The sequence below is a fragment of the Fragaria vesca genome, linkage group LG6 (genome assembly GCF_000184155.1).
Source record: "Fragaria vesca subsp. vesca linkage group LG6, FraVesHawaii_1.0, whole genome shotgun sequence".
NCBI lineage: Eukaryota > Viridiplantae > Streptophyta > Magnoliopsida > Rosales > Rosaceae > Fragaria > Fragaria vesca.
In genome coordinates, this window is record NC_020496.1 from 17,526,993 (window position 1) to 17,551,893 (window position 24,901).

Sequence of the window (24,901 nt, forward strand, 5' to 3'; positions counted from 1 at the left end):
GAGAGAGAGGTGGCGGAATCACTTACATGGCGGACTGAGATGGCGTCGTCCCCTTCATTGCTGCCGCTTCTTTCTTCTGAATGTGTCAATGGCGTTCACACTTCTCGCCGTAATTGATTTTTCCAGAGCGAAAATGAAAATGGAAACAGAAACTAGAGAAAAAGGAAAGCGGTATTTATATGGGCCCCCCACCTTTTGCGTATCTTGTAATGTGAGCCCTTAATGACTATTAATTTCTTTTTGTTCTATTTAGGATTAATAAAATGGGAATAAGCTCGTTACAGCTCGACTCGAAGCTCGCAACTCATTCACCTGGTGCTTGAAAACTTTGGTCCATGATTCCAACTTCAAAGAACAACTACAGATACAGTAGGCATTTCCACATAACATAAGATTATATATTTACAAAGTAGAAATTGCTGTGCCAAAGAAAGAAAGAAAAAGAGAGTATGTAGTTACAGACTGCAGTTTCTTAAATATTTACACATTGCATCATTCTACTTATGAACACATCTTTTCTTTATCCTGAGAGCTTTGGAGTTTCGACCATGATCTTCCAGTTCCAGTTCTTATTTGGCATGATGGAATAAATAAACTACTACCTAGCAGTAGCAGTAGAAGCACCTTCTTTGAAAAGATTAGCAACCTTTGGAGGAAGCCAAGCTGAATTTCCACCACTCTGGCCCTGTACTGAGTTTTTTCGACCTTTCACCCTTGCACTTACATTTCGTCCAACAAACAAGCTGAACTTCATGGCTGTAAAGAGACTAAATGCAATTGCAAGTGGCCTTACTGCCCAGTGAAAATCCTCAACATGTTGATATTTTTCAACCAGTCCAGGACAAGTATCAAAGGACACTAGTTCTACTTCATATGGATCTGCCAAGAAGCTACGAGCTTCATCTCCAAATTCCAACCTTCCAGGGAATCTCACAACCAGACAACCATTTGGAAGGACTTGTGAGATCCTTCCAGTTGCCCATGCCCCACCTCCACCCTTACGAGGCCACTCAAATCTGGGAGAAACCACATTGGCCTTCAGCCTCACAAACTCTCCTACATAATATGCATCAGCTATTTCAATGTCAGATGATTTCCCTCGCCACAAAGTCTCTAGCCCAATAAAACCAACAGCAACACTTCCATCACGTTGTATAGAATGAAGAATTCCAACCGGGGAGTGCTTGTGCAGTTCACCCTTTAACTGCACCCAATCACCAGCTGTTAAGCCAGATGTTACTCTCTCAAGTGTTGACACTGATACTCTTACAGGCCTGCGCACTCGAGGTATCTTCACCAGGGCATTACCAGAATTACTTTCCAGGCCCGTTACAATTCCTTCAGGAACATCAAGAGCTTGACGCTTGCGTGCGTTTACTGGCTTTCTTGAGCGAACCATGTCTCCAACCTGGAGATCGTCTTTTACGAGATGCCATGCACTACAACTGCCACCACTAAGTTTTCCAGCAGGTGTGCTGCTCCCTAAACCAAGCCATTCTCCATCGCTTTGAACATCTTTTTGCGAGCTGCAGTTTAATTGCAGATAATCAGCATGAAAAGAAATGCTGAAGTTTAATATCTTCATTCGCATAAGTGAAATTTAAAACTAATATTTCTATGAGCACCATTTTGAAGCTGCAACAGTAACAAAAAATTATGGAGAAGCAGTTTGAAGCTTCACACCTACATAGAATTTTGGATCGTGTAAAAATGTTCTTACTTACAAAATAAATTTAATAGAATAAGTGGTGCTGATTTAGTGATGTAGCAATGTAGCAATGTTTCTGATCAGAAATAAAAGAATCTACCTGGTATGAGTGGTTAAGCAGACAGCTAAATATAGGAAGGTCATAAGAGCAGTAACAAAATGATAAGAGTTTGGTATGGGTAAGAAACACAGTTTGGTATTGCTTGGGTATGCATAGTCAAGTACAACGGTAAAAGTAGTTTTCTGATTTTCAAGTTTCTACACGGTGGCTAACATAAGTGGTTTTATCATACCCAAGGGAGAGCATACCTTTCCAATGCCCGTATGATATCTTCCATAGAAGGCCGATTACGGAGATCATACTCAAAGCAACCATTGATAACATTCTCCACTACAGGAGGTAAACCACTTGGAACAGGTGGCTTTTCTCGCTTGATCACGACTGAATGATATACTTCATTAATTGAACTCCCAAACCAGGGTTGACTACCAGTCAACATCTCGACAAAGCAACATCCAAAACCCCACGAATCTGTTTCTAAAGATATAGGCCCCCTCACTTCTGGTTCCCACTGTTCTGGAGCCATGTAGTTTGGAGTGCCAAGTCTGAAAGCCATATTAGGATTAGACAACGAAGCCCCAAGAAGCAGATATGGTATCCCAAAGTCTCCAAGGACCACCTGGCCATGTTCATCAACAAGGATGTTGGACGGCTTCAGGTTTAGCACCAAGAGACCTAGTGAATGCACGTCTGAAATTCCTTTGGCCAACTCAATCCCATACCTGTCAACATTCCCAATTTTGGGTTTAGTTTCTTTAAGAACTCCCATTATACTCCACACAGTGAAGATAAATATAAGTATATAACTAACCTTAAAACATCAAAAAGTTGAAGTTTTCCACCCTTCATCCTAGCAACTCGATCACCAATTGACCCCTCATAAAATTTCATAGCGATGCAGATCTGCCATGACATAGAATGACCACTAATCACGGTACTACCAATATCAATGCTATGAAAGAGAAAGGCACAGGAAAAATAACAGCATTTGTCCAGTCAAAACTGAAAAGCAAAGAACATGACTAAAAATATTGCAAAATTATTTGCCAAGGGACTCACCCTTCCATCAATAATCGAGATACCATGAAACCAACAAACACCACACAGCCTACGAAACCTAAAAAACAACTTCTCGAACTTGCGCATAAACTTTTCTCTGTCCTCCTCCTTCAAAGGTTGCAACATCTTAACAGCAACCTCATGATATTCATCGTAATCATCCGCCGACTGATGATGAGTTGCTAACCAGACATCACCAAAAGGGCCTCGTCCAATCCGGTACTTAAAGTTCAATGAGGCAGGATTGATCCAGGGACTAGTTGGAGTGAGTGTAGATACAACAGTTGTAAGATGATCCGGGTCTCCCTCAAAGAGCTGATACTCGAAAGAAATCGCTGGCTTTGCTTTTGCAATTTGCTCCTCCATTTCGCTCCTATAAATTACAATAATCTGCCGGTGTCACTTTTATTGCCATGTAAAAATATATTTGAAGAACATAAAAGCAGAATCAGATCATTTACTCGGAGGCCCTAATACCAATCAACCTAGATAGATAGGATGACTGGCAATTAACCCAAAAACACATCAAGCTTCAGCTTGGAACAACCCAGTTTAACCAAACAAAACAGATCAAACTGAATCACATATAACAGAAATTAAAAATTCAACAACAGGGTAAAGTCAAAGTTCCATAAAAATCAAAACACTGGAATTGAAAGTAACAGAATGAAATGAAGTGAAGCACGGAAGCAGAGAGACTTACCGGAGAGAAACAAAAGCTCGAAGTAGACCAGAAAAAAGTTTCAGTTTTATAAATGAGGAGGAAAATTAGCTTTTCTTTTTCAATTTCTGGTTTTGTGCGAGTGGGAGGGGGACTGGTGTTTTGGTTTGATTGTTGAAGAAGAAGAAGAAGAAGAGGACAAAATGGAAGTCATCGTGACGGGAGGGGATACGGAATCATCGGTGCACCTTGGCGAGGGTGATAGCCACATCAACCAATGTCCACCGATGAAGCTACTTGTTGAGACACGTCCGCTCCAAATTTCTCCTAGACATGGAGTCACTCTATCAAATTTCTATTTTGGATTTATCCTTATTTAGATTTAACGGTACCGTGTTGCTGTTTTGTTTTGTATTACCTTGAGGGTGTTGCTAGATGTACACAGCAAACTTCTTAATAGACCCAGTAATTAAAAATTATCCTGTATTTTTCAGTTTTGCCCTTGTTATAATAAACCCAGCAAACATCATCTCTAACACCACGTTGAGACCAGAAAGAGAACTAATATGGGGGAGGAAATCAGGAGGAGCTTTCCCATGATCTAAGTATAGATACTTGAGAAGATTTGATGTACGGGATATCGGAACCGATTGCCTTCAAAAAAAAAAATTACCAATTCAATGATCATCCCATTACATATATCTCACCCATATCAATACAGGTATGGAACTTCGATCATCTTAAAACATATAATTGTAGAATATATTTCAGGTAATGGAGAAGAAGAACAAAATCGGCTAAAAGTCTCTTAATCAAAAATTGACACTGCAGATGAATAGATGACTACGCAATTAATCACAAAATTTCAATTCAACTCAGAGGCTCAAAGCAAAGCAACGATAAGATGGTATGACCCAGATCCCACTTTAGCCTCCTAAATAGGATGTTATGTTTGCGCAATCGTTGCCACATCTCTTCTTCTTAATTTAATGCCTTTGATCCAACTCTAAGAGAAGAATTTGTGTTTGCTGGGTTTATTATAACAAGGGCAAAACTAGAAAATACAGGATAATTTTTAATTGCTGGGTCTACTAAGTAGTTTGCTGGGTACATCTAGCAACACCCTACCTTGATGGATATCTACAGGGCATTGATTTACCCTTTCTTGATTTATCCTTACTTGCTTTGTGTATATAATTGAATTTTATCTACTTTTTTTTTTTAAATACATGGGAGCCAAAGGTCCAAACAATAAACAACAGAAAAACTAAGTACCAGTAGCTCTGTAGCCACATTCCTAATTCTAACAGAATCATACAAATCATCCAAAGCAGCTTTGACAACTTATGGAGGAAGTTGCTGGAAATACGAACACCAAAAAAAATTTATCTACTTGACCATTTACTGAAGTGACAAAAAAAAATTTTGGTAAGTGTCTCTTCATGAATTCGACTCAATTATGGTATTTGAGATTTTGAGTTGTTGATGTGATAGAAGAGAAAGAGAGAAAAAAAAAACACAAACTTGGTAGGTATTATTATATGGAGTATGAAATAAGTCAAATAACTAACACTTTCTTTACTTCCTTCTTCTTTCTTTATGTATTTGTATGAAATACATGGTATTATAAGTTTATAAGTAACATGTTTTTCGGGAGAGTATTGTAGTTGCCCATAATGCTGCTAAACTTGCTCTTTATTCTGATTTTTCTTGTTTTTGGTCTGGTACTCCGGTTGTGTGCCACTAGATTCGAAGCACTTTTGCTTCCATATGTAGCTGTTAAATTACTCAATAAAGCCTTATGTCCTTTGAAATAAAAAAAAATACTAAATATGATAAGTATCTTAATATGAGTGTAAAAAATTGCTTCTAAACAAACACATGGTTTTTCTCCTCGTCCATCTCTCTCATCAATGTCACGCACGACCTTCGTCGGCTTCAAGCCCGTAGTCATCGCCTTCCTCTCCTTCCTTGATCTTGTCGCCTTCCATCCCATTGACGGAGTTTCTGCCGCATGTCATCGAATCTAACGAGGACAGAAGTAAGATTAAGGTCGAATCATGAAAAGTGGTAGCATCAAAACCGTGAAGTTGGTGAGGTCCGAGTTTTTCGTAAATCGTACTGGGGTTACCCGGTAAGAACTGGAGGTAGCTTATCTCCATGCTATAGCTCTTATCTTTTTGCCTTTGCAAATTATTATTTTGGATGGATTTCAAATCCGGGTGGATCTAAAACATGAGCAGTGGAATGTGTATCTTGTGATGATGGGTTTAGGCTAAGAAGAGCAGGATAGTTTGGTTGATTGTCTAGCTTTTGCTGGTATTTTGAATTTTGGAAATTGAGATGAGGGAGTTGGTGTTGGTGTTAATTTGTAGAGTTTATAGCAGCGTTGGCATCAAACATGGGTCAAGGATTCTGTAAGATAAACCACACTTAGAGAGTGCAGGATTAATGAAGAAATTAAGACTGGGTTACCCAACCCCGCACCAAACACGCTATTAAGCGTCTTCTTAAGGAAAGTGTCATAGTCTCAGGCCTTGTTTGGTTCGCGAAAAGAAAAGTAATTATTTCCTCTTTCGGTCTTTCCTATGGGAAGGGAAAATGAACGGAAATGAAATTTTATAAGAACTTTTTATTCCGATATTTGGTAACACAAAAAAAGTCATCGGGAAAGTTATAATAAAATGAGAAAATTTTAAGAACAGTACATGACAAATGGTCAACTCCTAATTTTGGTGTTTCAAGTTTCAAAACAATCAAAATGGTACATGAACTTGTAATCTCAACCGAAATTATGTACATACCGTTACATTCTCCGTTATCTAACATGTTTTCCGTTAAACTTTGATGGGCAAATCCGTCACTCCTTAATTTAGCAGTAATAAATTATTAAAATCAATAATTAATAAGGAGAGAGAAATAAGAAAGGAAAAAATATTGTTGTCTCTCTTTTTCGTCCACGTTCAAACCCAGCATATACAAAAATGGTGATCGAGGTAGGACTGTAGGAGAAAGTTGGAAGATGATTTGATTTGGTAAGTTATGGAATATATATCGGTGGGTATTGTGTAAGGAAACTTAGATCGAGAAAGTTATGTCCTAGTTTTATTTGGGGATTTGGACGAGCATCAAAGTCTTTTATTTTATTTTTTTGATGAATAAGAGCCTTTCATTAAAACCAAACCCGGTAACTTACAAATTCAACGAGTAGTAAGCAAAGAATCCAGGTAAGAGGAAACAACAAAGTTTTTGAAAATATATGGTTTGAGTTTAACATATTAAAAAAGTATGTAAATAAAAAAAAGAAAAAGAAAACATAAGAAAGAAAGAATGGAGAAAATCCGAAACCACATTTTGAAAAATGAGAGTTAACGGTGTTATTGATGACATGTGCTAAAAGTGTGCCGGTTTTTAAACGTCATATACCATTTTAATTGTTTTGAAACTTGAAACACCAAAGTTGAGAATGGACCGTTTGTTATGTACTGTTCTTAAAATTTTCTCTAATAAAATATTAGGTTGTGAGTAATACATGCCGGGAAAGAAATAATGAAAGTGATTCTTTTGGATTTTGGATGGAACCACTTTCCCTCATATTTTCCCTTCAATCAGGAAAGTGTTTCATTTCCTTCTACTTTTCTAAACGCAGGAAAGGAACAACTTTCTTTTCTGATGCTTACTTTTCATAAAACAAATAAGGCCTCATACTAGAACAATTTAAGTGATACCGTGTATAATGTAAGCTATAATGAATATTATTTAGACAAATGGGAAGAAAAGTTCCAATAAGATTTGTAAGATGTTTTGAGTTTTTACTAATGAGGATGCATTTGTGAATCACTAAAATGTTCAACTCTCCAATTTATATCGATTTGTCTCGAACTGTATCAAAACCGACCGAGACGGTACAATATCAAGCATCCCGATCTGTACCGATATTGACCAAAACTTCGGGATCGAGATATGCACAATCTTGTCCCGTCCTTTCCCATACCGATCTGGCGATCTCTGGCGTGCTAAAAATTATACTAAATGAACATTAACTATTTTTAATTGAATAGGAAAAAAAAAAAGCAATGATCAAGTCATTAAATTCAAATCATCTAGGCATTCGGAAAAACTCCAATCCTTTTGCCATTGGACAAACCAAAAAACTCCATATACCTTTAGCCATTAGGTTTGTCTATCATACCATAGAGTAATTATTCTCTGTACCCGGAACACCACGTGGCACTGCCAGGTGTTGTACCCAGCCAATCATATAACTATTGTAAATGTGTCTAATTGTGTGGTACATGAAGACTTTTAAAACAGTAAATGGTCATTACATAGTCATTTTGTTGTTTCTTCAATCAATAATAACTACACATTTTATGAGGCATATTATACGTACTATAATTTTCCTTAATTGGGTATTAATTTGCCATCGGGTAACCTGCAACTTTAAACCGCCTGCGCGCTCCTTGCGTCTCCATCCCTTGAGAATGAAAATTGCAGTAGAAGGTTGTATGCATGGTGAGCTAGCTCGACAAAGGCTACAGTACCCTCCAATACATAGAAAGAACTCAGAAAATCAAAATCGACCTCCTCCTCTGCTGCGGCGACTTTCAGGCTGTCAGGAATGAACACGATATGAAGACTTAACGGTGCCTTTAAAACACCGGAAGATGAACTCCTTTTGGAAGTACTATTCCGGCGAGGCCATAGCTCCCTATCCCACCATATTCATCGGCGGCAACCATGAAGCTTCCAACTATCTCTGGGAGCTCTACTACGGAGGTTGGGCGGCGCCTAACATATACTTCTTAGGGTTTGCTGGAGTCGTCAAGTTCGGAAACCTTCGCATCGGTGGCCTCTCTGGACTTTATGGACCAAAACACTATAGATTAGGACACTATGAGAGGCCTCCTTATAATGAAGGTACCATCAAGTCTCTATATCATGTTCGTGAGTATAACGTTCACAAACTCATGCAAGTAGAAGAACCGATTGACATTTTTCTCTCACATGATTGGCCTGTAGGCATCACACTCAAGGAACTCTTTAAATTTAAAAAAGATTTTGAGCAGGATATCAAGGACAGAAGGCTGGGAAGTGAAGCTGCTGCTCAATTGCTACAGAAACTGAAACCACCCTATTGGTTTTCAGCTCATCTTCACTGCAAATTTGCAGCTCGTGTTCGGCACGGGGAAGATGGTCCGGTGACGAATTTTCTTGCTCTTAATAAGTGTTGTAGAGAAAGTAAGGGCGAATTTCTGCAGGTTATTGACGTTGAATCAGGGCCGGGGCCTTATGAGATTCAGTATGATGAGGAATGGCTCGGAATAACCAGACAGTTCAACTCAGTTTTCCCTCTCACGGTTGCAAGTGCGAATTTCAGTAATGTGTATCTCGACAAGGAAGCTTGCCAAAACTGGGTGAGGAGTAAGCTACAAGCAAGAGGAGCCAGACCTTTTGAATTCTGCCGGACAGTTCCATCCCATGATCCGGATTCCACTAACAAATTTGATAGCTCGAGGGGTGCCTTTCCTGGATGTAATAGGAATCCTCAAACAGAATCTTTGTTGCAGTTTCTGGAACTTCCTTATCTTCTTGATAACATGTCAGAATCTTTGGATGCAGCAAGGAGTTCTGTCCCATCAATCAAAGAGATTTTCATCGATGATGTGGATGAGTCTGATCCAGAAGAATGACCTTCAGCAGTGGATGCTGGATATGAACATGTTTGGAAAGTGTCCTTTTTACTCTTCAGTCATGTAGTTCTGTCCATTTCCCTTCGCAACATCTAAACAAAGGCAACATTTCTTTTTCTTCTGAGAAAATTCTAAACGAAGATACCATTTAATCTAATCGGAACAGATAAAAATGAAGTAATACATGTAGTTAGGAGTTTAGAAGCTAACAATGTACTTTCAGATAATATGGTAGCCATCCGATAAAACTCATAACTATTGGACTGATCTTAATCCACTTCTAGAGTCTCCCTCACCACTTAGGCAATCAAAGGGGATCTGAACCTAGGTTTCTCTAGTGTAATCAACCACCCCAAATTGATGTTAGCCCTCTCTGTTTGAGTCATGAAAGCAATGTCAATTTCATGGTATCATAACACTAGTTACATGGACCTGTTCACTTATACTTTGGCATGCAGCGTCATTATTCTTGTCATTAACGCTTTCTCCAAACTCATACACACGTATAGTTCAGCAATTTCCTCTCAATTTCATAGTTGTTGCTTAACATCCATGGTGCTCAGACAACCCAAATTCCTGTTTCATGCAAGAGAAAGAATCAAAAAAATTAAAAACCGTTGTTTACAAGCATTCTAAATCTGTTTAAGGATAAGGAGAATATTGGAATTAGAATTAGTAAGTTATTATCTACCTAAGCATCATTTACATAACAAGGTCCATCCTCATTGGTCTTCTCTTTGCCTAGATGCAAAAAGTAGGTACTAAGCGATGAGGTCTTCATGCAGAAAGTAGGTACTAAGGGAGCCTCAAAGGTATTGATCTCCAAGAGAATAACTTCATAACATATATGCCAAAGGAATCTAGCTCATACAGGTCATACTTCAATCGAAATGGACTCTCCTGCTGTGGCTAAGTACACTTCAATGCATCATCCTAGATCCGCTTCCTGAGGAATTCAGGCATCTCAATCAACAATTCCTGCCTTTTGATTCCTTTCTTAAAACCTCCAAGCTCCAACAACCTTGGAGTATGAGAGCCACCCTTTCCAGAAACGAGGCAACTTGAATTCAGGCATAGGACCTTCCTCCATATCTATATTGGGATGATCCCCAGAGTCATCCTCCTGACTGACATTATTGTCAAAATCCTCTGAACCATGCTCTTCTTTTGTCTCATGATCATTTGATCCATATGTCAACCTTCAAATCAACAGGTGTTTCCAATTCTCAGTTAGATACGAAAATATTCTAACAATAGTGCAGTGAAAGAAGATGGGATTTATGCAAGAACCAGGTGCTGATGGCCATGTCAACTCTAGAGCTAAGCCTTTTCATCGTACTTTCAATATTAACTTAGAATCTTTCAAATGTTTCCTACAAATACTTTATACCCTGATGTCATTGCTTGTCTATGCAAAGAGTTAAGCACAGATAAATATCTTTGAATGCATCTTGATCCTGACTACCCTATAAATCAATCATAAAGGAGATAAACAGGATCAGATTCTTACATTAACTTCTGTTTGTAAGGTGCACTCTCCTTCTTAGACCCTTTTTCGAAAGGCATGTTGCTGATGGACATATGCCTAATGAATTCAATCTGCATGTATCAGAAAACAGACATTAAGAAGAAGTTGCTGGCAATAGCTTGAAAGCAAGACAGAGAGAAAAGTATTGATTGGCTAATAGTTATTGAATGCATTATGGCATTAAAGGTAGTTAACTAATTTGGACTGTATAAATACATATGATGATATTGCATTGCTTACTCCATTCACAAAAGAGCATAATTCATAAAACACGGTTAAACCATAGGCACACATAATTGCTGGTATACTTTTCACATAATATTGCCACACTCACTGATACTTTTTGCAGTAAAGTATCACTCCACAACTTGCTAAATGAGCTAAGACAGTACGATTCCTCTAGCAGTAGAAAGTCTGAGTAATACACTATATCTCATCTAATGTCACTATGCTCCTAGAAAAGTAGGAATACGTTCACTTTAAGGCTAAATCTTTATTGCATATAACAAAAGTATCATGCCTAGAGTTCTACCAAAAAGGTACTAATGGAATGGAATACAAGTATCATATTTAGGTTCATACATAGTTCTATCATCTAAGTCAAAATATTAGAGGTTCATACGTAGCTTTCACACAAGAGACAAATGTAAAAACAGATGTTCTACACAATTATAAAGAATAAAATAGGATTTGGAAAGAGTCGGAATCCAAATAAATTCTTGTAAAAATAGAACAACCGAGGGTCGAGACTATGGATTTGCATAAGCAATTCAGAAGTCATCCAACCACAGCTATCTTAAAAATTGCAAATACAATGTAACAACATGGACATATGCACTGTCATCCTAAATTGCAGCAACTGAAAAAAGGCATATCCTGGATGTGTTTTATCGGGAAAAAAAATAAAAAATTGAGATTCTTGTGGCATATACTTGATCACCATCCTTGATCCCAAAATTCCGAATATGCGCTCTGTCATTAGTTAGCTTCTTCCCTACATGGCACAAGCAGAAATGCCCCCAAACTAGTAACCTGAAACCACAAAATCAAACGTTAATCGCCATTACACCAACCAAAGCATATCAAAGTAACGAAAATTACAAAAGGCCTCACTAGTATCGATTAAGCCTGAGAGGCTTACCATGGAACCTTGCTGTTCGAAGAAGAAAACACCACCTCTACTGCTTGTTTCAGCTCTGCTACAGTCGCACTCCTCCCAACCTGAATCTCTGTAGAATTGAAACTCCATCAACTAATTTCAACAAAATCCACAATACAACAAAAAGCTAAAAGCCATTTCTGGTTTGACTTCAATCTAGTCCCACCATTTTAAGCCAAGTACTAGCTTTTTCAAAAGCACTTTTCCAAATTCCACTTTGGCTATTCCAAAAAGCAGTTTCTACAGAAGCAGAGCCAGTCTTATATAAAAGAAAGTCAAAACGGAAATACGAATTTACCGAAAACAGAGCCGTCGAGTTTCAGAACGGAGAGTGTGAGCAGCGGCGACGGCGCTAGTTTCTTATAAGAGTGAGCCATGCTCCTCCTCCGGTCATCGACGACGTCGTTTCGCGTCAGCGGAGACAAACGCCGCCGCTCTATCAGCTTCAAAAGTCGCATACTAGTCCCGATTACGACCACCAGGTATTTTTTAACCTCTCTCTCCGATTTAATCCCAATAATGTTTCTCAGATCAAATTACGAAGCCTTCGAATAGGTTAGAATCCAATAGAGAAATTGATGAGTTTGATATCATAGTGGTGATTAGGATTTTAGAGAGAGAGAGAGAGAGAGAGAGAGAGTTGCAGAGAAGAATCGTTTGGGTTTAGAGGGAGTGTGAGGATCCTTATGGTTTGATCGACGCATTTTGGGAAGTGTCACACGCGTGGGGTTTAGTGAGAGGATTTAAAAGTTGCGCCCAACGGCTTCTTTTTGTCAGTTATAGAATAGCGCTATAGTTACCTTTTCTGAACTGTTTCTTAGATTACTTTGCAGCCCTTATTGTGGAGGATATTTTACATAGGCTCCTGTATTTTTATTTTTTTACGAATTTCAGTGAGGCAGCCATTCATACGATTCATTTTTGGAAAGTTTGATCTTCGTGATGACTATGTTGCGAGTCTAAATGACTTTATCACCGATCCTAAATGTTCATCCTCATGTGGTAAGGTTAGTAGCGGCCTAACTTGGAACCCTGAGTTAAGAGTTTCATCTCTCATTAGTTGGCTCGTAGGTGTGAGGGAGCTTCAAATTTGTGTGTTTACTGTGACATTGTTAGGATACATCCGTATTATTGTCTCTTAATATAGTAGAAGTATCTTGCATACATAAATACGTACCGAGTGAGTAGTAAAATATGGCCAACCAAAAAAATCAATAGCCGTTGATATGTTGGTGAACATTTAATTTAACTCATCCAAGCGGTAATAATGAATGACGGTGTCCATTTACTTAACTACCATGTCCTATAGCCCGTTAATTATCAACTTATCGTTTTTTCAGACCGTTCAACAATGCAACAAAATGTGGGAGTGTCTATATTTCCTAATAATGTATTTCATGCTTATGACGAAGTATTGATATTTTTTTTTTGTTTCGAAAAACTATAATGAATACCCTTTTTTACTTGTATTGCCGTGTATACAAGAATTTTTGCAACATAACAACCTCCCTCTCTTTGTTTTTATTATGAAGAATATCTAACGAAGTCTCTTGGCTTCTAGACATTATGCAACAAACTATGTTGTCGTTAGGGTCAAACGAAAACAAACTGTGGGGCTCAAAAGAGGTAGTTTTCCAAGGTTAGTATAAGAGGGTTACCATGCATCTTAAGGTTCTTGGTTCATTTTGGGGTTCTGAATTCCCAGACATTATAATTACATGAGTTCATAGAATCAATTACAGAGAGAAAGAGAGCAAATGGGAATTAGAGGGCAATCAGCAGCAGAAAAGAGCGAAAAGAGAGTGGCACTGGCAATAGACAAGGACAAAGGAAGTCAATATGCTATCAAATGGGTTGTTGATCAATTTCTTACCAGAGGGCAAGCTCTTACATTGCTCCATGTTACACGCACAACAAATTCTGCTCCCAACCACAGTATGTTAATTTTTTGTTTCTTTAATTTTCACTTAATTTATCTGCATTGTATGATGATGTTGATCGGTTGATGTTTATTTCCAGCCTTGCCTGCAGCTGGGGGTATGGTTTTGATCTCTAACGTGACAAATGACTCTCATACCGAAGAGATATTTCTTCCATACCGGGGTTTTTGTTCGAAAAAGAATGTGAGTCGTGCTTCTTAATTGTTGTAGGCACAGGCCATTCACACTTCCAGATTGTCAACCTGTGCTCCAGTCTCCAGAATTGGAGGATGACAGGCTAGGAGTTTACGGACCGAATTCTTGTTCTTCATTTCTTCTCCTTATGATTTGATTTTATTTGTGGCAGATAATATGCAATGAAGTCACAATTGAGGATACAGATGTACCAAAAGCATTGATCAAATATGTCGCAGCAAATTCAACTGAGATTTTGGTACTTGGTTCACCATCAAGATCCGGCATTTTCAAGTTAATTCTTTGTCTTACTCTTATCGATCTTTCTGTTTGTATGCAAAATAAACCATATATACCATTCATCAACATAAGAAAATTACTATGATCACAATGTCAAAGATCAACAAACATAACAACAAGGGGTCTTACATCTTTAATTTTCAATTGATGTTATAAATTTTGGTATAGTTCTTAAATGAAACAATTAGATGCATTCCAACTATTCAAAGTTTTTTGTTTTGACAGAAGATTCAGAACCACAGATGTTCCCAGCACTGTGTTGAAAGGGGCTCCAGATTTTTGCACTGTGTATGTAGTTGGCAAAGGAAAGCTCTTGCATGTCCGAACAGCTACCTGTACACCACGACTAAAACCTCCCCCAAGTAATCAAATGCAGCAACAACCCTGCAAAGTTTCTGGATTAAATCACCGGCAGTCTAGAGGTTGGTCTTTATAATTCATGTATATATTACCCATGCATATTGATTTGCTACCTCAGGAAATGATTTTTGTCGTTACCTGCTCACTCAAGTTTCTCTGACTGATACAGAATCAGAGAGGACGCGTTATCACCACCCTAGCAAGCTAGATGACTTTGAAATCAAGTAAGCTATAATGCATTGTATAGTTCACCTATATATTTATGGGGAATTGTATAGTTCAATATGCTCATATACTTTTTTGGAGTAAAATCTGCAGGTCACCATTCACAAGAGGAAAAGCAGCAATGAACAAATCATATCAGCTCTCACCAGAAACTGATATATCGTACGTCTGTAGTGACAAACCAAACATGGATAACATGTATCCTTCTTTATATGATGGTTTGGAATCAGGAATTACCACTCGGTATTCAAACACCTCAGAGTGGGACAACAGAAGCTCCACGTCATCATCTTACTCAGGAACAAAGTTTATCGACATGAGCTCAGCACACAGTGAATCTACCTCAGCCTCAACTGAAAGCGGAAAGTTATGTCACTCACAGAACGTCGTAAGTTAGTTACCCAGCATATTCAAGTACTTAAAATATCAGAAAATATTCGAGACAGGAACCAGTTTTGATGTTCCCACAGTCAGTAACTTTGTGTCATGATATGTCAAATGAGTACTAATGCTGGGTTGATTTCCATTCTATGGTGCTTAAACGCCATTAATTAGAGCAAATGGGCACACATCAGTATATTTGAACTTAGTTTGCTTTGTAATTATAGGATGAAAAAATGGAAGCTGAAATGAGGAAGCTCAGGCTAGAGCTCAAGCAAACAATGGACATGTACAATACCGCCTGCAAGGAGGTTGTCACCGCAAAACAGAAGGTATTGATATAAATCTAATTTAAGTGTACAATTTTTTCAAGTTTTGATATCTCCCCAAATTTCAGTTATGGAAACATTGAACTGCAGAGAATGTGAAGATGAACTATATGACATCATTCGATCAAACACTATTCTTATGGTCTATCCTCACCACAAATTTGCACCATATACACAACCCAAATGTCTAAAACAGGCCTGACTCCTGAGAATCATCAACTAGTAGGCTGTAACATAACTAAATGTATACTTCACGCGCGCGCGCACACACACACACAAGGGACATCTTATACTTCTTTATAAGGTTTCGTCAACTAGTAACAGTTCATATGAAAACAAAAAAAACTTATTATGTATCAATGCCAGGACATGGAACTTAACCAATGGAAATTGGAAGAAAAAAAGAGATTAGAAGAGGCACAACTAGCTGAGGAAGTTGCATTGGCACTAGTACAGAGAGAAAAAGCGAAAAGTAAGGCAGCCATTGAAGCAGCAGAAGCAGCTCAAAGGATTGCTGAATTGGAATCACAAAAAAGGAGAAATGCAGAACTCAAAGCCCTTAAAGAAGCTGAAGAGAGAAAGAAGGCATCAGAAGGCAGGGTCTGTGATATTAGTTATAGAAAATACACACTTGAGGAAATTGAATCAGCGACAGCTGATTTTTCAAAATCTTGCAAGATTGGAGAAGGTGGTTATGGTCCAGTTTACAGAGGGGAACTAGATCACACACCAGTAGCGATAAAAGTTCTACGTCCAGATGCAGCTCAAGGACAGTCACAGCTCCTGCAAGAGGTTTGTTCTTTGAAAATCATAAATTTCAACTACTATCCTCCTATATGCAGCACTCCCTTGAGATTCTTAGCATAGTAGTGAAAAGTACTAGCACTAATGGGTTTCTACTTGAATCTGATTTTGAATGAAGATACTACATAAGTTTAAGGAGGGATAATTTTGTTTGAAACCAAGGCACCTGGTTCAAGTTTTTTTCCCGTGATAAATAAGAGAAAATTATAGAAGTGATTACCAGACTAAAGATAAAGGGTGTTACTTGTTTAAAGATAAAAAGGGAAGATGTTCACTTGTTTAAGTTATTCCTACATCACGAAATCGACACAATGACATGAGTCCATTTGCTTTTGGTGATTCATAGTGCACCTAAATTTAATACCAATCAAGTCACTTTACACTCCAAATTCCAAAATACAACTGAAATAATGATTGATATCCCTTAGCTAATTTTAACATTGATGTACTTGAAATCTTTCTATCACTTTGCATTGATTATGTAGTATTTTTAATCTACAGGAATCTTTAAATCTGATGCCACCTTTCTACAGGTTAAAGTACTAAGCTTCATGCGACATCCGAACATGGTTCTCCTTCTTGGAGCCTGTCCAGAGTATGGTTGCCTGGTTTATGAGTACATGGCTAATGGTAGCTTAGAAGATCGTCTCTTCCAGCGAGGTAACACCCCAGTTATTCCTTGGCAACTAAGGTTCAGAATGGCTGCTGAAATTTGCACTGGACTTTTGTTTCTTCATCAAACAAAGCCAGAGCCCCTAGTACACCGTGACCTCAAACCCGCTAACATTTTGTTAGACAATAACTATGTGAGCAAGATTAGTGATGTAGGTTTGGCCAGACTTGTTCCTCCATCAGTAGTTGATTCGGTTACTCAGTATCACATGACATCAGCAGCTGGAACATTCTGTTATATTGATCCAGAGTATCAGCAAACTGGTATGCTGGGAATAAAATCAGATGTGTACTCACTTGGGGTGTTGCTTATACAACTAATCACGGCCAAGTCACCAATGGGTTTGACTTGTCATGTTGAGAAAGCTATTGAGGAAGGTACTTTCACTGAGATGCTTGACCCTGCTGTTCCTGACTGGCCAGTTGGGGAAACCTTAGAGTTTGCTAAGCTAGCTTTACAGTGTGCTAAAATGAGACGAAAAGACAGACCAGATCTTGGGAAAGTTGTTTTACCTGAGCTTATCAGATTGAGAGCATTCTCCGAAGATAGCATCAATTCTGCCATGCTTGATGGTGGTAAAGAACATTTATCAAGACAAGACCTGATTTCCAAAAGACAAGTGAGTTACATAACATAAACCTATCACTGCAATAGATAAATTAACCTAGGAACATCAAACATAATTACATGCCATAAGAATCATTTGGCTTCTGTTAATTCATAAGCACCTATAGTTCAGTATACGTACTCTTAATGCTATCTTCACACTTTGTTGGTTTTACTTCACTTTCTTATATCTATTGTTTCGGTCCTATCTTTAGGATGTGATCAGTGATCCCAATCTACCGCATTCTGAAAATGATTGCTCAAGAAGCCGTTCAAGCACATCATCTTATAATGAAGGAAGATGATTCTCACACTTATAACCTGTAAATACTTGAAGCACTTCAGCCTGAAAGAATGGAAAAGTTAGCGTTCCAATTCTGATCAACACGACAAGTCAGCTGAATAGTCAGTGTGGATGATTCAGGAATTTTACTTGGTGCAGTTACTAATAGTACTTAACATGATAAACTTCTGATTGTAAGTAGTTACAAAAGTTTGGAAAAGAGGGAAACTTGTTTAGAAGAGAATTCAAACTAGAGTTGTAATTAATTCATCATTACATGCAGACTCCAATTTGGAGGTTTCATACTTCGATCCTAAAACTATATATTGTGCCAAACTTAAGAGAAGGGATGGGGTATTAGTCCACGAGGCTGCCAGTACTTTTACAATACCTTTGAATTACATTCTAATATATGGAGAAAGTGTGCATTTCATCACCATTTGGTACTAGAATGTTCATTACGTTGTTGTAGTCGTTAAGGTCTTCACTAAAGGCCTATTCTCCTCCAAAGGGGAAAGGACCAACATTAGTATTGGAACTTTGGAAGCAACCATGGCAAGAAAGTATATAGACCAAGGCACCAAAAACAGAAGCACAAGAACAGTAATCAATCAACCACCAAGATCTGTTCCAGAACATTCACCGATACAACCTATCAAGATCGGCACCAGTATTAGCCAACATTGGTCAGAGCATTGCTTCACGGATAATATGCCAACAATGGATTCACTACTAGTAAAACAAGCAACTCATACATTTTTGAACAAGTTATGGATGAAGGGACACTTTATTAAGCAGGTTTTACCAATGTGTTCATGTAGTTGAGTTCTTTAACAAGTCCACATATGGTTAGTCCCACTACACGCGCACATTGGTAAAGAACTCAAACTGCAATTCGAAACATGAGACTACTGACTACACCACCATTTGCATAAAGAATCACCAAGGCACTAATCATGGACTTTAGTCTCTTCAACTCCAAACAGACTACCAACAAAGGGCAGACTGTTATATGACAATGTGGGCGATGTAAGGAAGCTTTCCTCCCAAGTTAGTTAGAGAATCATCGACATAGTTAGCTCCCCAAATTAGACCATGTCGAATCAAATTTCATGAGACTGTGCTAGACCATGTCGATCAAATCAAGATTCAAAATCATTCAGTCTATCATGATAGGGGTGATAAACCAGGTCACTTAATTTAACCCATAACCAATTTGGCAATATCCTGAATGTAGTAAACCCCAAAATAGTAATAGTTTTATATGACTTGTATCATATCATTATTTGCAAGATGCCAAGATGTGTGGCAATAATTTTCTCTCTGTTACAACTGCTCAACAATGTGAAATATGCTGGCAGTTAAATCAAATGCCTTCTGCTCAACAGGTCAATCTAAATATAAAGAGATGACTACTATGATATTAATTGGCAACACCTGCGTCTTAACTGAAGTAACCAACTCTCTTCTCCTCTCTTACACAAGTAATAGCCTTCTCTTGTTAACAAACTCTCCCTACTCTGATCTGCTCCTCATTAACAGAAGTAACCAATTATTTTCTTTTGTTAACAAACTCTCCCTAGTCAAAAGCTGGATTGATCACCTGGCCAGGCCTCCACAATAACATATACAAAAGGATGATTGAGTAATTGGTTTCGGAGTGCCATCATTGTGGGTTTGATTTGGTTTTGAAGTCTGCATAAGTTTCTGCATGAGTTCTTAATTAGCAGCACGTAGTTGGGTTGTGCTTAAACTACATACCAAGAAATTAATGGGACTAAGAAAGCTAGCGTCGCAAAAGAGAGGAGATGCGGTAGCCGTGGCAGTAGACAAGGACAAGGGAAGCCAATATGCTTTCCGATGGGTTGTTAATCATCTCGTTAAGCCAGGCCAAACTCTCACATTGCTTCATGTTAAGCAACCTGCACCTAGAGTTCCCAACCAAAGTACATCCGCCTTCGATTCTCTCTGCATATATCTAACTCTTGTATCTTTAATCTTATAGTTTGAATGTTTTTCTCAGCAGGGCGCATGGCTCTTGGCTCTGAAGTGAGCGAAGAGGTTGCGAAAATGTACAAAAACCAACCTGATGCTCAAGCCAAAGAGTGGCTTCTTTCAATGCGTTGCATTTGCATCAAAAAGAAAGTGAGTCATGCTTATTCAGAATTTGTACATTACCATGTTTCTCCTCAAAAAATTTCTCCTTATGAGCTTATGTTTGTACCAGATAAACTGCAATGAAGTCATACTAGAAGATTCTGATATCTCAAAAGCACTTATCAACTATGTCGCTGCAAATTCGATCGAGGTATTGGTACTTGGTATAACATCTAAAAGCGGCATTTTCAGGTGATTAATTGATTATTCCATGTGCCAAGGCATAAACCTTTATTAGCAGTAGAACAATTACATATACATGCATTGGTTCTGATCATCACATCAATGTTGTAACTCAACAGATTCAGAACTAGAGACGTACCAAGCACCGTGCTAAAGGGTGCCCCGGACTTCTGCACTGTATATGTTATTTCCAGAGAAAAGATCTCCTCTGTGCGATCTGCAACTGGTGCTCTACCCCAAAAACCAGAAGGGCTTCCATATCCATGTACACAAAATGAGCAGCATCACTGGAGCGGTTTGTCTCTTGATTTGAACTTCGTACTTGTTATTTCTCACCTCATCTATATACATGGTTAGTTTTTGTCATTACTAACTCAAGTTTCTTTCATGAATGAACTACCAGAAATGACACAGTATCCGCAGTGTAGCCTACCAAATGACAATGATCAACTCGAGTAAGTTTCAATTATTTTAAATGGTTTCTAGATATTTATGAGTAACACTACTACTAATGATGAGACGAGAGGATGTTGGAATACAATTAATAACTTACAAACCATACAGGTCAGCAAATATAGCAGCAAGGAGCAGTAAGAAGCAAAGCTTGGGTCGGACCTTTGCTTTCTCTGATAATATGGCCGGCCCTCGGCTTTCAAACAGCTCAGAGTTTGACAGAAGCTCTATATCAACATCTTATTCCGGAACAACATCTTACTCTGGAGCGACAACTTACTCTGGAACCGAGTTTATTGATATGACCTATCAACAGAATGAATTTTCATTTACTTCGATGGAAAGTGAAAGGTCATCAAACATTGTAAGACACTTTCTGTGCCCTATAACGCTATAAGCTTCAAGGAATATTCATCCAACTATTAACATGTCATAATAAGTTATGTCCACCAGAAGTTCATGGAGTCAAGAAACAGTTTACATCTTCCTATCATGTTTCGTTACTTGCAGAGGAAATATAGACATAGTTGTACACTTGTAGTTGCCTATCTCTATATCTAATCTGCATTTATACATAAAAACATAGTTGAGACTTGAGAGTACTAACCACTTAGTTTTCCTGCTTGAAAACAATAGGATGGAATGGAGGCTGAGCTGAGGAGGCTTCAGTTAGAGCTCAAGCAAACAATGGACATGTACAGTTTGGCCTGCAAAGAGGCAGTCAAAGAAAAAAATAAGGTATTTGATGCAGCACCTTTACTTAAGCATGAACATTGTTTTAGTTTTGGTATCATCTTTAAAGATTCATGCTTTGTTCTATGTACTGAATCATAAACTCGGACACAGATATGTTTTTCACAAGATCTCTCCACCACACATGTCAACACTCAGCCTAATTGGTTGTGACAAGCTGCGTCTTAAGCCTATTGATAGGAATATAGGGGCATGTAAATCATAAAGTGCACGCACAGACAAGTTTAAATGAAACAATTACCATGAAAAAGTTTAAATGAATAAAAATAAAAACTTATGGCAAACCATATACAGATGCATGGTTCATCTTAATTAAACAGGGATCTTGGTCTTCAAACACAAACTGAAGCATACAATTTATTAACGATCCCAGGCAAAGGAACTTAACCAGTGGAAATTGGAAAAAGAACATCAATTAAAAGAGGCGCTATTAGCTGAGGAAATGGCATTGAAACTAGCGGAGAAAGAGAAAGAAAAATGTAGGGCAGCTATCAAAGAAGCAGAAGCAGCTCAAAGGGTTGCCAAATTAGAAGCACAAAAGGCGAGGATTGCAGAAATGCAAGATCTGAATCAAGCAGATGAGGGGAGGGAGGTATCAGAATCAATGACGTATGATCTAAGGTACAGGAAATACACAATTGAGGAGCTTGAAGCAGCAACAAATGATTTTTCACAAGCTAACAAAATTGGGGAAGGAAGCTATGGGCCAGTATACGTAGGTGAAATAGACCATACACGAGTGGCAATCAAAGTACTCCGTCCTGATGCAGCTCAAGGAAGGTTGCAGTTCCAAAGAGAGGTGTGTGATTCTGTACATAATCAGACTTTGAATTACTATATATCTTTAGCATGCAACATTTTTATTGAATATTTAGCACAGAGACCACATAACTAAGTAAAATTATATATTACAATTCTGATCCTGGCCCCTTAATGATCAAAAGATTGAACTTCATCAAAATAAATAAATTAATAATTCTTGTGATGGTAAAGACTAAGCATTGAAAATTATTTTTGAGCGGGAAAGAGTATGAAAGAGTTTTTCTGGTTTAAGTTGGTAATGTACCACACTAAGATTTTAGTCGATTCTTCTTCTAATGGTTTCTTAGTAATAAATCTGAGGTAATAAATGCACTGCTAATATATGAGATAAATGTAGTGATCAGATATATTATTGAAGGTATATCAATCTGAGGGTTCTAAATTATATCTGCAGGTTGAAATATTGAGCTGCATACGGCATCCAAATATGGTTCTCCTTCTTGGAGCCTGCCCTGAGTATGGTTGCCTGGTCTACGAGTACATGGCTAATGGTAGCTTAGAGGACTGTCTCTTCCAGCGATGTAACACACAAGTTATTCCTTGGCAGCTAAGGTTCAAAATTGCAGCTGAAATCTGCACTGGGCTTTACTTTCTTCATCAAAATAAGCCAGAACCCCTAGTACACCGTGATCTCAAACCTGGAAACATTTTGCTAGACCATAACTATGTTAGCAAGATTAGTGATGTAGGTTTGGGCAGGCTTGTCCCTCAATCAGTAGCTGATTCGGTCACTCAGTATCGCATGACATCTACAGCAGGAACATTCTGTTATATCGATCCTGAGTACCAGCAAACAGGCATGCTTGCAACAAAGTCTGATGTCTACTCACTTGGTGTCATGCTTTTACAACTAATAACAGCCAAGCCACCGATGGGCCTGACTCATCATGTTATGGAAGCTATTGAGATAGGGAATTTTGCTCAGATTCTTGACCCTGCTGTTCCTGACTGGCCTGTTGAAGAAGCCTTGAAGTTTGCCAAACTAGGTTTACAGTGTGCAGAAATGAGGAGAAAAGACAGACCGGATCTTGGCAAGGTTGTGCTACCTGAGCTCAATAGATTGAGTGCACTTGCCGAAGAAAGCATGCATGGTGTCATGCATAGTAGTAGTAGAGCTGGAAGAGTAATCTTACCAAAACAAGTACTACGCGCCAGTTTGACAATACAAGTGAGTAGCAGAACCTAAACCTTGAACTGACTTTATGAAGATTAAAATAGATGAGATCTTCTATAGGAAGATCAGATAAAAATATATGTCACTTTGTAAAATTTACACACAAACTCTAAATGTAAACGCTTGAGAATATTGTGTCCTTATTCTTCTTTTTCTTTGATAATATCTTAAAGCTTGTCTTCCTGGTCTTATGCTTAGGATTTGATGAATGACGTACATCTATCACAATCAAGCCATTCAAGCAGAACATCATATACAGAAGGAAGTCATTACTATATATATTAAAGCAAAACGCAGGTAGTACTGTTCATTCCACGCGCAGATAGACGCTCTTGCCCTTTGTTGGAGATTATTTACGATCCTGCCATTAGTCTCCATCTGTCGATGGCCTGTTACACCATCTGTGCGGTGTGATACGTGGCTTCCTTATCCGTCTCCACGAAATTGTCGGTCTACTTCTGCATCTTCTTTAACCCAGCATCTGTTTGTTTATTGGAGGTTCTCTTTGTTCGTTACCCAAAAGACTGCCTCCGCTCTTGCATCGTTTAGTTCTCTTCGTTGTCTTGAAAGGTGAGGAGAACGTTGGTTCTTCCCAGAATTTTTTATCTTTTATAATTTGTATTTTTCGGGTTTCAAATAGGAGGTGCTCTTGGTGTTTTGGTTTTTTGGTTGCTCCTTCTTTGCTTTATCTTGCGTGTTTTTGTTGGTATTTTCACAGGTAGAGGTGATATCGAGATCAAGTGTGCCTCTGGGTTTCTTCTGGTAGGTAGGTTATGTGGAAAATTTGAGATTCCCTTCCTAGCTTAGATTCCTTTGGGTTGTAGTGAAGGGGTTCGAAATCGATTTTCTTCATTGACCTGCATATTGTTTGCTTCGGCTATAGAGGTTGTGTTATCCCGCTTTCTGTTTCGTATTTTTTTTCCCCTTATTTTTCCTGTCTTTTATAATTGTCTTTGCGTTTCATAAGTACTGATGCTGTAGTTTGCAAATATCCTGCTATAGATGCTATATTGCTGCAGTTGGAAGGAATTAGTAGTTTGTAGGAGATTGCAGGTTAACAATAAAATGAAAAGAGATGAGCAGTATGTAAAGTTGCCAATACATTCAAATATTGAATACAGTACCAAAATTCTGTTGTGCTTTGTCCAGCAGTGGGTGATATCTTTGTACATTTATAGGACAATTGTCCTGTCAATGGATTGTTTGCTTTTCTGGAATCGGACGTGACCTTATGCTTTGTGGCCTTATAATTAATGTTCCTGCAAACGTATGTTGGTTGCTGTTTTGTTTATTTTTTTTGACGTTGCAGGTTAATTACATGCCGGTGAATGTATTGTATGGCCTTTTATGTTGTTAGTTCTAATCAATTCGTTTTTGTTCTAATATAATACTTATGTGAGTGCGTCTCCTTCTTG

The 24,901-nt window shown here is 38.2% G+C and overlaps 5 protein-coding genes and 1 pseudogene across 5 annotated transcripts in view; 3 read left to right on the forward strand and 3 right to left on the reverse strand.

The window, feature by feature from the left end:
- LOC101293915 overlaps positions 1-58 on the reverse strand; it is a 1,935-nt gene extending 1,877 nt beyond the window's left edge. Inside the window, exon 1 of the mRNA XM_004305454.1 lies at positions 27-58. Within this exon, the coding sequence (XP_004305502.1) occupies positions 27-58 (32 nt within the window). The remainder of the gene's footprint in view (positions 1-26) is intronic.
- Positions 59-360: 302 nt separating this feature from the next.
- LOC101293020 (mitogen-activated protein kinase kinase kinase 12-like) lies at positions 361-3,628 on the reverse strand. The gene is made up of 5 exons (XM_004303245.1): positions 3,532-3,628; positions 2,829-3,201; positions 2,581-2,672; positions 2,018-2,491; positions 361-1,526 (listed from the first exon to the last, which is right to left on the reverse strand). Exons 2-5 carry the CDS (start codon positions 3,192-3,194, stop codon positions 599-601), a joined length of 1,860 nt encoding a protein of 619 aa, XP_004303293.1. The 5' UTR covers positions 3,195-3,201; positions 3,532-3,628; the 3' UTR covers positions 361-598.
- A 4,345-nt stretch (positions 3,629-7,973) lies between these two features.
- LOC101294201 lies at positions 7,974-9,182 on the forward strand (annotated as a pseudogene).
- A 997-nt stretch (positions 9,183-10,179) lies between these two features.
- LOC101294495 lies at positions 10,180-12,327 on the reverse strand. Its single transcript, XM_004305455.1, has 5 exons — positions 12,168-12,327; positions 11,852-11,939; positions 11,643-11,742; positions 10,693-10,781; positions 10,180-10,381 (listed from the first exon to the last, which is right to left on the reverse strand). The coding sequence occupies exons 1-5, from the start codon at positions 12,325-12,327 to the stop codon at positions 10,180-10,182; spliced, it is 639 nt and encodes a 212-aa protein (XP_004305503.1).
- Positions 12,328-13,626: 1,299 nt separating this feature from the next.
- LOC101294786 (U-box domain-containing protein 35-like) lies at positions 13,627-17,966 on the forward strand. Its single transcript, XM_004305456.1, has 10 exons — positions 13,627-13,804; positions 13,889-13,992; positions 14,156-14,277; positions 14,509-14,705; positions 14,813-14,867; positions 14,962-15,256; positions 15,477-15,581; positions 15,945-16,370; positions 16,916-17,674; positions 17,877-17,966. Exons 1-10 carry the CDS (start codon positions 13,627-13,629, stop codon positions 17,964-17,966), a joined length of 2,331 nt encoding a protein of 776 aa, XP_004305504.1.
- A 1,749-nt stretch (positions 17,967-19,715) lies between these two features.
- LOC101295068 (U-box domain-containing protein 35-like) overlaps positions 19,716-24,901 on the forward strand; it is an 11,989-nt gene continuing 6,803 nt past the window's right edge. Inside the window, exons 1-9 of the mRNA XM_004305457.1 lie at positions 19,716-19,890; positions 19,971-20,089; positions 20,172-20,293; positions 20,404-20,579; positions 20,688-20,739; positions 20,849-21,101; positions 21,374-21,475; positions 21,864-22,289; positions 22,707-23,435. Coding sequence (XP_004305505.1) covers positions 19,716-19,890; positions 19,971-20,089; positions 20,172-20,293; positions 20,404-20,579; positions 20,688-20,739; positions 20,849-21,101; positions 21,374-21,475; positions 21,864-22,289; positions 22,707-23,435 — 2,154 coding nt within the window. The remainder of the gene's footprint in view (positions 19,891-19,970; positions 20,090-20,171; positions 20,294-20,403; positions 20,580-20,687; positions 20,740-20,848; positions 21,102-21,373; positions 21,476-21,863; positions 22,290-22,706; positions 23,436-24,901) is intronic.

What these genes read in the sequence shown, in the direction of transcription:
- LOC101293020 (XM_004303245.1), bottom strand. Translation starts at nt 3,194, where the DNA reads ATGGAGGAGCAAATTGCAAAAGCAAAGCCAGCGATTTCTTTCGAGTAT. An exon ending in TCTCGATTATTGATGGAAGG is followed by an intron (nt 2,673 to 2,828) that starts GTGAGTCCCTTG and finishes ATGTCATGGCAG; the next exon opens with ATCTGCATCGCTATGAAATT. An exon ending in ATCATACGGGCATTGGAAAG is followed by an intron (nt 1,527 to 2,017) that starts GTATGCTCTCCC and finishes ATTAAACTGCAG; the next exon opens with CTCGCAAAAAGATGTTCAAA.
- LOC101294495 (XM_004305455.1), bottom strand. Translation starts at nt 12,327, where the DNA reads ATGCGACTTTTGAAGCTGATAGAGCGGCGGCGTTTGTCTCCGCTGACG. An exon ending in GGATCAAGGATGGTGATCAA is followed by an intron (nt 10,782 to 11,642) that starts GTATATGCCACA and finishes TGATACATGCAG; the next exon opens with ATTGAATTCATTAGGCATAT. An exon ending in CCTTACAAACAGAAGTTAAT is followed by an intron (nt 10,382 to 10,692) that starts GTAAGAATCTGA and finishes GTTGATTTGAAG; the next exon opens with GTTGACATATGGATCAAATG.
- LOC101294786 (XM_004305456.1), top strand. Translation starts at nt 13,627, where the DNA reads ATGGGAATTAGAGGGCAATCAGCAGCAGAAAAGAGCGAAAAGAGAGTG. An exon ending in TCAAGATCCGGCATTTTCAA is followed by an intron (nt 14,278 to 14,508) that starts GTTAATTCTTTG and finishes TTGTTTTGACAG; the next exon opens with AAGATTCAGAACCACAGATG. An exon ending in TATGTCACTCACAGAACGTC is followed by an intron (nt 15,257 to 15,476) that starts GTAAGTTAGTTA and finishes TTGTAATTATAG; the next exon opens with GATGAAAAAATGGAAGCTGA.